Source organism: Nelusetta ayraudi, unplaced genomic scaffold (genome assembly GCF_046127955.1).
Source record: "Nelusetta ayraudi isolate G7.1 ecotype Tasmania unplaced genomic scaffold, CSIRO-AGI_Nayr_v1 ptg000005l, whole genome shotgun sequence".
In the NCBI taxonomy this organism is placed as follows: domain Eukaryota; kingdom Metazoa; phylum Chordata; class Actinopteri; order Tetraodontiformes; family Monacanthidae; genus Nelusetta; species Nelusetta ayraudi.
Window position 1 is genome coordinate 7,754,992 of NW_027466055.1, and position 15,076 is coordinate 7,770,067.

At 47.5% G+C, this 15,076-nt stretch overlaps 1 protein-coding gene across 2 annotated transcripts in view; it reads right to left on the reverse strand.

Moving 5' to 3' along the window:
* Window positions 1–293: 293 nt before the first annotated feature.
* The window catches only part of LOC142877346 (ATP-binding cassette sub-family C member 5), a 28,007-nt gene continuing 13,224 nt past the window's right edge, over window positions 294–15,076 (reverse strand). For both annotated transcript variants that reach the window (XM_076011861.1, XM_076011869.1), the window contains exons 10-29: window positions 14,301–14,654; window positions 14,154–14,225; window positions 13,286–13,410; window positions 13,124–13,196; window positions 12,752–12,955; window positions 12,331–12,456; window positions 11,939–12,050; window positions 11,660–11,859; window positions 11,088–11,234; window positions 10,084–10,213; window positions 9,635–9,788; window positions 7,068–7,196; window positions 6,691–6,877; window positions 5,810–5,899; window positions 4,956–5,148; window positions 4,696–4,855; window positions 3,337–3,415; window positions 3,131–3,244; window positions 2,605–2,769; window positions 294–1,395 (exon numbers count right to left, since the gene is read on the reverse strand). In XM_076011861.1, the coding sequence (XP_075867976.1) occupies window positions 1,303–1,395; window positions 2,605–2,769; window positions 3,131–3,244; window positions 3,337–3,415; window positions 4,696–4,855; window positions 4,956–5,148; window positions 5,810–5,899; window positions 6,691–6,877; window positions 7,068–7,196; window positions 9,635–9,788; window positions 10,084–10,213; window positions 11,088–11,234; window positions 11,660–11,859; window positions 11,939–12,050; window positions 12,331–12,456; window positions 12,752–12,955; window positions 13,124–13,196; window positions 13,286–13,410; window positions 14,154–14,225; window positions 14,301–14,654 (2,907 nt within the window). In that variant the 3' untranslated portion in view covers window positions 294–1,302. The remainder of the gene's footprint in view (window positions 1,396–2,604; window positions 2,770–3,130; window positions 3,245–3,336; window positions 3,416–4,695; window positions 4,856–4,955; window positions 5,149–5,809; window positions 5,900–6,690; window positions 6,878–7,067; window positions 7,197–9,634; window positions 9,789–10,083; window positions 10,214–11,087; window positions 11,235–11,659; window positions 11,860–11,938; window positions 12,051–12,330; window positions 12,457–12,751; window positions 12,956–13,123; window positions 13,197–13,285; window positions 13,411–14,153; window positions 14,226–14,300; window positions 14,655–15,076) is intronic.

The following is a 15,076-nucleotide window of genomic DNA, read 5'->3' on the forward strand; positions in this document are numbered from 1 at the left end:
GGAGATACAATATAGGGAGTGATGATAATACTGATGCCTGTATAAAGGTTTGTCTACTTGGTGTTTATTTTCAACAACATGGTGAATCAGTGGTGCATAAACAGTTATTACTCTGCGTTCTGCAAATAAGCCACCTTAAGCAGAGTCCTGAAGGACTCACAACCAAGTACAGACTTTATTTTCTGCTGAATGTGAAATTATTGTTGATGTACCCATGTCGGCAGATACAGACGTGAAATGTTATGGTGCCACCAAAGATGTAAAAAACTGGATAACTGGACCACTTATTGTGTAAAAATATTTTAATTTAAAATAAAGACCAACAATGACAAAAAACAAAACATTTAACAAAAATATTGCAACAACCACAAGTATATAAAAGCAATCCCAAAGGTTTCAATATTAAAACAATATTGAAAAAACGTACCGTAGCGATATTCATCTCTCTCTCCATGATTGTTCTTCACATACTTGATATAAGGCAAACTATTATTATTATTATGAAATTAAATCATCTAAAAATCACATCCTGGTGCTAAAACAATGCCTGTAAAATCATTATTCTATGTTTAAAAACTAAAAAGTGCAGTTATTAAACTTCAGCTTTCAGGTTTAGAAGAGACTATGTCTCACCCTAAAAACACAGTACTTGCATTCAGTTTAAAAGAGCGTACGCCCATAGCTATTCTCCACTTTATTACCTGAAAGTGTTTTTTTTTTTTTTTTTTTAATCTCAAGGCACATATCAAATATGCTATATTTGACTGTAATAACAGTTTTGTATGATTTAGCTTGAAGCACAAAACATTAAAAGGACATTTTCAGGACAGTGAGTCCCTCAAATAATTTTAAACATATGCATTAAATAATTACGAACAATTATTAAAACAGCAATTACCTGCAGTGTGAGATTAAAGAAAAGGAAATTAACTGACTAAAACTATTTCATGGTCTCACTTAATAGCCAGCCCCCGCTGAGGAAGCCCCATGTCTTCTGATGTGTCCATATAAAAATATAAAGTGCTATTGTGAGAGTCCTGTCTCAGTTTCACTTATACTCCATAGTTCAGCCTCCATAAATTAACGATGATATGACCGAGACCAATTGAATGAGCTGGAGGCTGTCAGGTCTGCCCTTCAGGAATGTCTCGCATGTGTCTTTGGTTTGGAAATAAACGAACTCAAGTGTGTAGCAGCTATCGTGAAAAACAAAAACAAGGACAAAACACTGCGGCAGGATCGAGTCAGTCGTGTTTCCTGTCTCGTCCAGGTGGCGGTGCCAAAGTTCAGACTGGCGGTCCTTTAACTGCTTTGGTTTTCCGACGCTTCAACCATGGCTCTGAATCTGGAGTTTTCGTCTGCCAGCAGGGCAGCAGGGCTGTCGAACTCCAAGATCTGCCGGGGGGAGAACAGAATGGAAGAGAACAGAACGTCGATTGGCATCAGCGTAAACATCCGGTCTTGATTACTCAAACTGGCGTACAGTAAACAGAAATGAGGACATGTTGTGTCATCAGAGAATACAGCAACCTGGGCCACTTCCCATAGGCAGTGTGCGAGATGAATTTGAATTTCATGGAACATGTCTCATCATATCGCCTCGTTCGGTTTTTGCATTTGCATGATACAACCTCCTGGGACCGAGGCTTGACGATCAGCGATGTTTGCCTTCAAATGTGATGCCTCGGACACATGCAACATTACACGTGCAGAAGTAAAAAAAAGAAACTTGGCTTTCAAATCTGAACGAATGTTAAGTATTAAATAAAAAAGATATTGAACCTTTTTTCAGTTTTTCTTTACTTCTTTTATACCTCCCATTTTTGAAACGGTACACTTATGGCTGAGAATAATGATAATGATGAGGGGGGGGGGGGACTTCGCAGCAATAATGACAGCTATTAAAATGGTTGCAAATCCATTAACTGAACACTTCAATAACCTTGCGCGCTGGCTAAGTGGCGGCGAGAACTGCACAAAGCGTACATGGAAAGAACAGTGGCTACGCGTGGCAATGTCCCTTTCAAAGAGACCCGCAAACAGCAACAGCACAACCGACACAGAAACGCGCTGCAGATGCGACGTATCAAATTAGGGAAAAACTGCTGAATAAATTGAACGCATGCATCAAAGAATCAAGATTGAGAATGGCGGGGAAAACACATTTGAGAGAAGATGATTGGCTTTGTCTCCACCAGGAGCACTTTTTTGGTATGTTTACGAGGAGATTTTTGTGTGAAGATCGCACACAGTGTTTGCTGTATTTCTTCATCGAGTTCACAAGAATGTTTTGTCTACACTCGCGTGTGTCTTCTGTACTTGCGTCTTGTTGTAATACGTGACGAAACCAGAACCAGGTGCTTAAACGTACATTAATGGCTGGTGAAAAGACTCTGAAACTGTGACTGAGAACAAAACTGGGGCTGAAACCAGGAAGTATTTGGGCGTGTTGCTCTATCAGACAACTGCATCAGTCAACTGGTTCCTGCCTCCTACTGTTGACCCCATGACGGCTCGCGCACACACACACGCAGTGAATCAGACGTGTGCAGACTCAAAAACAAGCTGTGACATTCACAAGAGTTGTGACGCGCTCACACGCACCTGGCCGTTTTCCATGACCATGATCCTGTTGCAGCTCATCACTGTGTTGAGACGGTGGGCAATGATCAGGGTGGTGCAGCTGCCAAACACGCTGTGAATGGTCTCCTGGATGAGACGGTCCGTCTCCGTGTCGATGGCTGCCGTGGCCTCGTCCAGAATCAGGATCTGGAAACACAACCGCAGCGACGACACGATCAACACCAGTTTATTTTTCTCTCTCTCTCTCTTTTGCATCTGACAAAGAGCAATGACGCAACATCTTCCCACACACGGTGCGGAAACCCCTTCACGGTTACAATCTGTGTCATGTTCCCCCCACAATGCACGCAGTTCCAATGCCTGCCGTTGGGTGGCAGTGTTAACCCAACAACAGGTGCACGCTGATTCCTCCGTGACTGGAGAGTTTTGGTCTCCTCATTATTAAAAGCAGGGGGGGGGGGGGAGTGTCTGACCGGCGTGGCTGTCACAGGCGTGACGGAACGTTTCCCATCGACAAGACGAACAAACGCATTTCCACAATTAGCACCTTGCTGTTGCGCAGCAGGGCCCGGGCCACGCAGAGAAGCTGGCGTTCCCCCACGGAGAAGTTCTCTCCGTTCTCCGTCACCTCCGACTGCAGCGAGTGAGGCAGCTGGCTCACCTGCGGGAGGTGACACACAGATGTGAGGACAGCAGGGGGGGACAACCAGAGAGTGACGCACAATCTGAGGTAACGCTGTTACAGCCACTAACCATCTCCTTGATGTGCGTCTTCTCCAGAGCCTCCCAGATCTGGGCATCAGAGTATTGATCCCACGGGTCCAGGTTGGTTCTGTTGTGGGAAGAGGAAAAAAAACAAGGCGTGAGCGCGCACACTCGGAGAAGCGTGACGGAAGCTCACGCGGAGATGAGAGGTTTGGTGTATCGCTGACTCTCGTCTTTTAGGCTGACAAAGGTCAAATGCGAGCCTGAAGGGGGCGACACGGTCAGGATCCCCAAAGTGACTGAGGTTTCATAAAAGCAGTGCTGATGGTTTGTTTCTGAATCGGCCCCGACTGCAATTTGCCACAACTCATCTTGCATTTTATTTTCTACTACACAGCACCTTTTTTTCCCCCTCTCTCTCTCTCCTGCTTTTGCTATGATTTCCCTCTGGCATGGCTTTACATTCGTAGTAATGAAACTTTCCCCAACCCTCCCTGGGCCTGAACACAGCGAAGAATATCTAGTTTGCCTTGATAAATGCGACGAAATGAAAACAATCTTTAGGCTAACAGAGGGCCGGAGGGACATTTTTAAGTTGAAGAGAGGAGAGGAACAATTTACACTGCTCAATATTGATGTAAAAACATCTTTATTTCAGCGAAAGCAGACTGACTAAACCAGGGGTTTAGTCTATATGTTTGACACGTGGGCCACAATGGGTTCTACAATCAGGAGCAGGAGCCGATGGATGGAGTGTTTTGGTGAATTCCTCATAGGAGGAAAAAATGCAGCAAAATATGTGTCTTAAAAGCCCCGCAAGTATTTAGCTCTTCACTGAAATGTGTCTAAAAACAGAAAAAAAAAGAAAAAAAAAGGATGAAATGCAGCTATTTTATTACTTACTCCTAATATAATTTCTTCAAGTTCAGCGGGCCGGATTATAAGGCTTAATGGGCCGCATATGGTCCCTGGGCCGTAGTTTGCCCACGCCTGGACTAACCAAAAGCTTACAGATTCATTTCTGAAGTTACCGAAGCTACCATCCATCTGAGCTGCTGGCTTCTGATCATTCAAATAAAAACGTACCTGAACGGATCAATGTACTGTCACAATAAAAGCATTTAACGATGTACTTTTTGCTCAGGTTATCATCTTCGCAAACGTGTCCTCTCTTTTCAATCTGATTTTATCTCGTCAGCACTGAGTGTATTATACATAAGACCTTTGACAGATGCACAATTTCACATCATTGTTGCACCGAAGGCCACAAAGTACGGATTTCCCATGAAACGCTTATTTAAAAGCACTTCTTATTTATTCCCGGCGGCTGCGCATTTTTTCCAATTTTGAGTTCAGCGCGGAATAATCCATGAATTGCAAAGCTGTAATTATCGCTGCTGGCATTACCTGACCGTTCCGATGAAGAGCACCGGCTCTTGAGGAATGATGGCTATCTTGCTTCGCAGGTCATCCAGGCCGATCTGCGCGATATTGATCCCATCGACGATGATGGAGCCACCGGCCAGCTCCACCAGCCTAAACAGAGCGACACCCAGGGAGGACTTTCCTGCCAGAGAAAGAAAATTCAAAATTTAAACTGCGCAATCTGAAAAAGGTTCAGAGGGAAAAGAAACGAACAAACAAAAAAAGCAAGAGGCCACTCGTACCTGAGCCCGTGCGGCCCACGATGCCGATGGTCTCCTCGGGCAGGATGGTGAAGGACAAGTTCCTGAGCACGTGCGGCAGGTTGTCACGGTAGCGCATCTCCACGTTGTGGAAGGTGATCTTCCCCTGCTGGGGCCAGGAGACGGCGGGAGCGGCCGCTGCGGGACTCTGTCGCGGCGCTTCGCTCTCCAGAGACTGAGATGAAGAAACAGCGACAGCGTCGGGGATTATTCTCCTAAATCTGGCAGCGAGGCGCAAAACACCCCCCCGAAACGAGACTCGTCTGAAGTCATCATTCCTGTTACTGGACGAGCATCTCAGCACGCATCCACGAACCGGAAGCTCAATGTAGCAAACAGAGTTTGCGGAGGAATACGAAGCTTTAGATTGCTGCCCTGAATTCAAACGGCAGATTGTTAATGCAGATGTGCTAAACCTGGCTGTGCTCGCCCGGCATGCCAAATTTGGGGGAATTTCATTCAAGGTGGTAAGATATGCAGAGGTGGACAAGCAGACAACACAGTGCCTCCGGCCACAGCTTTCAACAGCGCGGGAGGATAAAAAGCTCAGCCCACATTTGTATCTTTTTGCAGTTTGACAACTCGAGTTAATCCCCTGCTCCGTTTTCTCCGCTTTGTGCAGACATCACAGGCTGGGTATTTATCAGCATCCCCACCGCGCAGCTCGTCACACACATACAATCACCTGTGTCACGATTATGAAAAAAAAGACAACACCTCTGGACGATAAGCAGGCAGTTTCCCTGGAAAGCATCACATGGAGTGATGACAGTCGGCGTGTTTTCGTCTGAGATATGTCTGTGAGCCACATAATCCTCAGTCCACAGTGGCCTCACCTTTATGTAATGATTGATCCTTTCCACCGAAGTGAAGCGAGCTTCGGTCTCGGTCAGCAGACGCACGGTGAACTGGAACAGGCCCGTGAGCTGGAGGTTAAAACAGGAAGAAGCAAGAAGAGTCGGACAGTGAGCTTTATTAGCGTCTCTTTCTCTTCAATTAGCGACGAAACAAGCACAACAAAAACAGTGGGGTCGTTTCCAAGAAAAACAGATGCACTAATAATGACGAGAGTTAAAACATGATGCTTTTGATTTGAGGTAATGAAACACTCAGGGAGCAAAAACACGGTCAGGAAAATGGGATGAAAGCTCTGCACAATAAACAAGTAGAGCTGAGATGAATAAACACTTCAGTACAATTTGGAAGCTTAAACCTTAAGATGCATCAAGAACACATCACATGAAAGCATATAAAATCAATAAGCTAAATAATAAATAAAGGATTTAAATACACTATCAGCCCTGGGAGGCAACTAAAGTGGATGAACCAGTTGAACCTCTGAATGTTTTGACCAAAAGACCATTGTTTACTCATTTTGCTCAATGCAATTTTCAAAAAGTGTCTGAGAAAAGAGAATCAAGCAAACCCCTTTGTTATGTCGCAAAGAGAAAGTAGTTCCCTCACATCTATGCAGCTCTTTTACTTCCAAATTATGTGGAAGGTTTTTTTTTAATGGAGACTGTAAAGAGAAGGCTATGTTTTCCGTTGTTTTCCGGAGATCTAAGTTTCTGGATAATTGACTGCATAATACAGTAACTGTACAGTAAAGGAGTTTGGGATGAAAAAAACAAAGATCTTGAAATGGGTTTTCGAACGAAACTTTGACAAACACTTGAACACTTTCATCAGACCTCAGACTGTGACTTTGTTTACAGACCTGCACTGCGTACGATATGGCCAGGCCTGCATAGGCAGGAGGTATCTGGTTGTGCATGAAGACAATGAGAAGCGCAACGCCGGTGATAAGAGAGATGCTGATAAGATCCAGGCGGACAGCGAGCCAGCGCATGGCGCAGCTGAAGAGGTAGTTGGAGGCCTGGTTGGTGTCCAGAAGCTCCTGATATCTGCAGGGACAGAGAGATAAAAAAAATAAATAAAAAAAAACACATTACCAGGCTGGGAGGAGAAGAAGGTTTCAAATACCCCCTCCCCCCCTTCTCGTCATGCTTCACTCTACTCAGCTGGCAGATAGTGGAGGAGATAAGACAAAATGACAGTTAAATGGTGTCCGTCTCTGCGGACCGTGGAGCGCACCTTTGGAGGAAGTGGTGCCCTCGTCCGTAGGCGTGGATGGTGGAGAGTCCCTGCAGGCTGCTGGTGATGTGAGAGGTAAACGGAGACTGGCTGATGTTCTCCAGGCGCTTCAGCTCACGAACCAGAACCCTGCAGGAAAAAATGGGAGATTTTATCCAACTGTACTCTGCGTTGGACTGAAACAAGGTGGCTTTTTGTACATTTTATATAGGTTTCTTTTTTACAGCGATATGGAAGCACCATGTCGCTGTAAAAATAAATAAATTCTTAAAATCTTGGCAAAGCTTGGATAGCTCCCACTCTGGTCAGGCTTGTGCGAATAATAACATTAATAACATGGTGGGTCCTGTGTGCAAACACGTGTGCTGACATTTGTGTCTTTGCAGAAATTCCATTCTCTCAGCGAGCCACAGTGAGGGAAAATACATGCAAAAACATGCGAGTGGGCCCAAAACCTTTCAGACGGGAATTTGATCTCCTAAAAGGGAAAAGAACGGCATGTGTTCAAAAGAAAAAGAAATCCCTTTGCAGTCATTCATCTTCACCGAAACACCGATATTAAAACAGGTAAATATTAAAAAATGAAAAAGCAGCAGTCGGGATTGGAGGGAATGAAAAATGCATCGGCAGTAACGAAGTGCCTGTGCTGCACAGAGGTGGTGACGAGGCGGAGAGGGATCAGCGCCGACGCCACAGAGCTCAGCTTGTCTCCAAGTGTCTTGTGCATGCGAGGCACACGAGCGCGCGCGCCCAACCGGCGGTTCGCGGACACCAGACACTTTTATTGACGAGAGGCGAGGCTCTGCGTCGAGCCGCCGGGATGGAACGGACTGTGCATGTGAATTAAAAATCTCCCGTGAATCATTTGCGGGGTTCTCTTTCTCTCTCTCTCTCTCTCTCTGTCTCTCTTTCTCTCTCTCTCACTCCCTCTCCCTCTCCCTCTCTCCCTCTCTCTTGTCTCCCTCTCACAACAGCCCAGCAGAGCGAGGGACAGACAAACATGTTTACGCCCCGGGCCGTTTCATTTCACATCTCAATAAAGGCCGGTCTGGAAGTGGGTGATTTAAATGGGTTCGCCGGTTCGGCGAAACATCTATGTGTGTCTCCATCATGTTGGGAGAAAAGGTCTCTCAGTGAGCTCCTATGGGTGGCTGCTGACCTATTTTTGGCATGGCTGTGACTGGAAACCCCACTAATCAAAGCTGAGCATCACATACTGAAACTGTCTGCCTTTAAACAGTCAAGGGTGAATTTTTTTGTACTATAAACACATTTTCTCCTCCTACGAGTCCTACTCATCTACTGATTAATGCTGTTCCGAGTGAACTTGCCTGACCTTATGGCGAAGAAGAAAAACGGACTGTGTTGTTATTCGTTACTGTGAAACGCTTTGCAACTTCCTGCTTTCTGTCTCTGCTCTTCCTGACTTAACACCTGCGTGACAATAACAATAACAGTCGCGCTCCTCCTGAGCTCCGAGACGGGGGAAATAGAAAACAGCGGGGTTATTTCCCAAGGCGCCAGTGTTCCTCTCGGTAAGATTCCCCTTTATATTGCGTGTTTCGCTGCAAATAAAACACTCACGAACAACAACTACTGCATGATCATGTAATCAGACAGAGGTGTCTGACAGTGTCACATACAGACTCAGATTTCTATATTCTTGCAAACTCTTTTTTTTTTTTTTTTTTTGCTGGCCAGCTTTCTGATGTAAATATTCAAACTCAAGGTAGATGTCCTCGTTTGTGCTCCCACACATCTTGGATCTTCATACACACCATGTATATACACTACACGCACTATAAGCTGCTACAACTGACTGAAGCTGAACTGAAGTTTTCCCGTATTTCTCTGTGCAGTGATGAGAACCATGTGCCTGTGGAAGGGAGAACAAGAGACACATTCACTGGTGACAGTGGCGGCTACAGACACGGGCCTCTTTCTAAAGGAACGAGTGGAGACTTGCACTCAGCTCAGCGTTTACCTTCTGAGCTCAGCCAGACAGACCTCAAGACTGCTGCTTCGCCTCAACAAATAACAAAAAAAAAAAACATACACAAAGGTTTTGCAGTCGACGTCAATGGCTATTAAAAAATGTTCCTCTTTTCAACTGTAAGATGATTATGTGACTGAGAAAAGGCTGAGAAAGCTGCTGCGCTGATGTCATCTTGTGGGTGAGTGAGGCTGGAGACCAACACGATGGTCAGAGTGGGAACCTCTGTGTGTCGGTTATCTCAGTTGGTCCATTTCGACGCAAGTTAGGCGCAACCTAGTCGCTTTGAAAGAGAAAACTATTTATAGAAATCTTTTAATCCTCAGTTGCCAGTATTAATCAGTTCAAATGCATTTCATGTAAAGTCTTTAACTTTGCTAATTTAACTGACTGGTGTCCTTCTCTGACCTCTTGTCTGTTGTTTGGATGCGTGTGCAGGAAGGGGGGAGCTGCATTTCAAGGGCTCTTAATGGGATCAATAGAAGTTGCCTGAGTCTGATCTCGAAGCTTAACTTGCCCCCAAAACCAGCACAGATTTCAAAGGCTGGCCCCCCCGAAGTGGGACCTCACTGACCTGGACACGCGCTTGATGACGTAGAGGAAGAGCGCCAGCGGCAGGATGGAGACGAGGAACCAGGGGAAGACGATGCTCACCATCCCCAAGCAAAACAGCACCAGGGTCAAGTTCTGGAGCAGCATCTCCGTTTGCATGGTGAGGCGCACGTCAACTGTTGCAGAAGAGACAAAACAGCTCGTGTTCGTCAGTTCGTCTCCACGGCCAAAACTTTCCGTGCTCCTGTAGCTTTTCGACAGAGAAGCCCGAGGAAAATAAAACTACAAAAAAATGATCCACCCAGCGAAAAAAAAAAGCAAGCCCACATGTCAAAAAGCTACAAGGAGACGGTAGAAAAACAGATGACGGGACGCCACGCCCCCAGGGCGAGGGTCTCCGACAACCGGAGCGACTCGGCTGACGGAGAACTTCTCCGAAAAGGTTCCCAGTCAAGACGAATCACAACTCACCCTCGTCCATGTCCCGGGAGAAGCGAGTCAGGATTCGGCCCAGGGGTGTCGTGTCGAAGAAGCGCATGGGGCTGAGCAGGAGGCGGCGGAAGAGCTTGTCGTGGAGCACGGAGGCAGCCTTGACGGTGCACTGTCGACACGGAGCGAGACGGTGAGTTTTGAGCGCCACACCTGGCACGCGTAAAAAAGACAAACTCGGGAGAATCGAACGCGGAGCCCCGAGCGACGAAGACGGCCGGCCAGGGAGTCTCGTCAAACTTTTTACACCGCAGAGCCCCCGCATGCTACGCCACCGTATGCTTTACGTGCGCACGTTGTTGCTCCGAGGGATTCTCCGCCCCCCCCCCCCCCCCTATGAAAAAAAAAAAAAAAAACCCCAGCGGAAGGCGAGCTGTCAAATCCTCCATTATAATGAGTTTCTGCGAGGCTGACATAAAGGTCAGGACCTAATGAGCGAGAGACATTTCAGCACTTGGACCTAAATTACATGTGGCAGTGGAGAACAAATTAATTCTGTTAATGGAATATTCAACTGTCCCGGAGATCTCATCAGAGCTGGGGGTGAGAAATGAAAAAAAAAAAGGAAAAGATTAGCCATCTTTGGGAAGAGGGGAAAAAAAAAGATAAATGAAAAATTAGCAATTTCAAGTGGCACGCATTAACGTGCGGACCTAACCTCGACGACACAGTGTCAGGAAGGGTTAGCTGGAAGAGGATGTCGGCCCGTGGGGGGACGAGGAAGCTGGCACACACACACATCCTTCCTGCAAATGCATGTGCACGAACACACACACACACACACACACACACACACACACACACACACAGCAGCAGCGACCAGATAAATGGATCTGGCTCAGAGGCCTTTTTCAATTACGGCGCTGGAAAACCTTGAGTGTTTGACGACACCTGACGCAAAGACAATCGGACAGAAGCACCACTTAACCGCATGCCGCCTGTGTATGTTGTTATGTGGCGGCGGGGGTGGTGGTGGGCGGGCTTACCTTTACAAACACCAGGCCTCTCACGGTCTTCAGGACCAGAGCCGCTCCCATGGATACCACGTAGACGGTGGAGTAATACTGGATGTGAGGGTTGAGCCTCATGCTGCCGGCCGTCGTCGTCCCGTTTTCCAGGATGAAGGACGAGTTCTGCGGGGCGACGCGCAGACATAAATTACAATCCAGGAAAAAAAAAAAAAAAAAAAAAAAAAAAAAATTCAAATATTTTTTTTTTTTTGCTCCCAAGGTAGGAATTTTGCTCGTAATGAAATAGAGAAAATGCACAAAAGCAGCGGATGGGAATCAGTCACTCGGGTGATGTTTACCATTCCGAGCACACTCCTCCATCACAGCCGCCGCACATCTGTTTCTTCACTGCTAGCACTCGTTTTTAATTAACTTTACCGCAGCGCCGTTACTTTTTAATCATGCGCATTCAGATTAATTCGCCGGCGCCGACCAGACATCCCTCAAGAGGCGGCGGTTACTCCTCGCGCTGCGCTTTTTTTCTTCCGAGGGGGGAGGAGGGAGCCGATACGCGAGCGATAACTCAACGGCGTAAAAAGGAGGCGAACCTCTGCTGCGCCGGCGCCGCTGCCTTGCTTGATCCAGTGGCTGAGCCACCAGTTGCTGAAGGCGATGCTGCCAGTGGTGGACAGGAAGAGGAAGGCGTTGATGATGAAGACGACGGGGCCTCCCGCCGCCTTGATGTAGGCGCCGTAGACGGACCAGCTGACATCGCCCGAGCCCTTCTCCTCCGGTTTCATCAGCGGCTCTGCGTGCGGGAGGACAGAGTGAGTTTTCTCCACGTCGCCTCGTGTGCACAGTGAAACGCGGCTGGCGGCGTCCCTCACCTCGTCTCCTGCTTTCCACTTTCTGCCTGACCTTGGCGACGTCCATGGCGCCGTCGGCCTTCTTGGCACTTGCCCTCCGATGCTTGTTTTTAAAATTCTCTTTCACCAGATTCTACGAGAGACGGGTGGGGAAAAAAAATGGAGTCACGCCGTTCCAAAAACACACAACAGGGACAAAGTCGTTTAAAGTGAGATATCGCTCCTCGGCAGCACACCGGTAAAATCAATGCACGCATACATAATAAAAGGCCGTGTATGCATTAACATTTCCCGGCGACTGGCCTTGCCTTTCAGGGCTGATGCATAATTCAGCGTGTAATGTTCAGTGTGTTATTGTGCAGCCTGGCCTTGTTCAAGACCAGGCCGACACCTCCGGCAGGACCAGGCCTCACCTCCTGTTGCATACTGGTGAAGAGTGCGGCGTAGTCACGCGCTTTGGCCATTAGCTGAGTGTGGCTGCCGTTCTCGGCGATCTGGCCGTCCCTCATCAGGATCACGAGGTCGCACTCGGGAAGGTACTAGGAAGTAAGCAGAGAGAAAGAGGGAAATTGATTGTGCGGGACTGTTTTTTTTTCCCAGGGCATTCCTTCCTCTTTCGCGTTAGTGGCCATTGTACCCTTGTTTATTCCAAACCCAAATGTGGAATTTCCAGCAAAAAATTGAGCATTTTAATGGGAGACTGTAAACCAGGCATGGGCAAACTATGGCAAATATATCTGTTTGGAGTTTTGGGGCTAATTAACCCCCCACTGGATTCCAGCAACGTGTGACCTTTCGAGGCGCTCTGGTGACATTTGCAGACGAGCCTCTTACCTGCAGCTGGTGGGTGACGAAGAGGATGGTCTTGCCTTTGGAAAACTCTTTGATGGCCTTGTGGAAGACGTGGGAACCCACGCAGGCGTCCACGGCGCTGAGAGGGTCGTCCAGGAGCAGGATGGGCCGGTCGCTGTAGAGCGCGCGGGCCAAGCCCACCCTCTGCCGCTGCCCCCCGCTCAGGTTGACGCCCCTCTCTCCAATCTGACAAGAGAGAAGATACACAACTGTAACTCTCAGGAAGCGCCTCTAAATAGGATGTTCTCTGGATATCTGATCAGAGTTCTAAGGCTCTTCCGCTGGAGTCCCGCTTGAAGAGTAAAAGATGAGGGCGTGATAAAGATGAGAGGAGATAAGGACGCTGACAGATACCTCGGTCATCTCTCCGTACGGCAGTTCTGCGAGGTCCTGGAGAAGACCGCAAGCCTCCAGGACGGCGTTGTATCTGTTGAGGACAACAAGAGGAAATCCAATCAGAGAATAATGACCGCACTTCCTTGATCCCTATCGTAATTACACAGCGCCGGCTCTCACTTGTCTTGGTCATATTCGCTCCCAAACAGAATGTTCTCCTTCAGCGACTCATTCAGGACCCAGGCCTGTTGAGACACGTAGGCGAAGCCCCCGCTGGCGGCCAGGTTCCCCTCCAGCAGGGTCATCTGCAGCGGAGACAAAAACATGCAGCGTTGGAAAACATCAAGCGTTTCCTCTTCAGATTGTGTATCAGTTTTGTGTCTGTGTGCGTCTCCTTTTGACGCCAGTATTCACTTCATTGCAGTAGAGGCCATCCGGGCCAGTTAGTCCCTCTCTTCTGAAATACTCTGAAAACTATTTTTGGTGATTATCTAACAAAATTATTTTTCATATTCTGTTCTGCTCATGTTACATCCATTTGGTTGAGCAGCTGCCAATATTATGGTAGAGATTGTACCAAATCATTTCAATCATATTTCATCTAGCTTGTGTTGTCAGGTTCTCTGAAATCCTCTTGAGGCCTTCACAATCAACAGAGCTCCAGTGAGCTGTAAGTGAACGGGCCACACAGTCAGTTGCGATAACCAATCACATGTTGAGTCTGCGACACCAAGGGCACTCACGAGAGCCTAAACCTCTGAATCCAATGAACCCAGAGGATTTATTTGTCGAATCATCTGCAATAAATAATGTAAATGCCATGTTGGACGTGTAATGTATTGGAGTAGCAGCCAACATAGCCAACATGCTTAGGTGTGAACGCGAGCTTATTCATTTTAAATGCTGGAAAAGTGTTTCAAAAAATGTTTCTCGACGAGGTGATATTAATGTGTAAGTGTGATTCATTATGGATTCTTGAGTTGTGCTGTCACCAATGTGACAGCACAACTTGGTGTTTGACAACATTGGTGGTCAAGCTGAAAGTCACCTGTCCCAGCAGAGCTGACAGCAGCGAGCTCTTCCCGCTGCCGACGCCGCCACAGATTCCAACCAGCGAGCCCTGAAAACAAGGAGGAAATATAACAACCGCGGAGAAAAAAAAACCCAATCCCTCCGGCTCCTCCGATGCGTTTACCTTCTTGACGCGCAGGTCGATGCGGTGCAGGGTCTTGTGCAGCGGCGGGCGGATGCTCTGCGTGGAGGAGATGGTGCTCTGCGGACTCTCCTGCTCCATGTTGGTGAGCAGACTCTGCGTGTTGGGGCTGTCCTGGCTCCCCTTGCTGTCCTCACTGGGAATGTACAGGCTGAGCTTCTCCCGGCGCAGGACCCGCATCATCCCGCCTCGCTTCTTGGGGGGGGGGTGGCTCCTGGGCGCCGGCGGCGGCCGCGCCTTCTCCCACGCCAGCGTCACGTCCCGGAACTCCACCGCGTTGCTCGGGTCCTCCATCTTGACGGCGACGACCTGCCGGTCTTCCATCATGAAGAGCCTCTGCAGAGACAGACCTCATACATTGACTATTTTTTGTTCCAAAATGTTTCCTTCTTTCTTTCTTTCCGTCTTTGAAGCCCACAGTGTGTGGACGGCAACAGCGAAACAGGATTACGTGCAAGCTTCACATCTCTGTTGGCGCTTATTTTTAAGTTTGACGCACAGCTGATGTTGGTGTCGATTTGTCACTCAGCCTCGGGCTCAAGACACACTTGGGTGCTCCTTGGCCTCTCACAACAGCAAATTATAATAAAAACGGTTGCTGAAATATATTGCCCCACGTAACAATACCTCAGTCAGTGTGGTTATATTTCAAATATGCAGAAGAAAATAAATAAATACATACAAATAAAAAAAAAGAAAAAAAAAGAAAAGTATTTGCCACAGGGGTTTAAGAATTGTTCTTCCCTTAACAGGCAAGG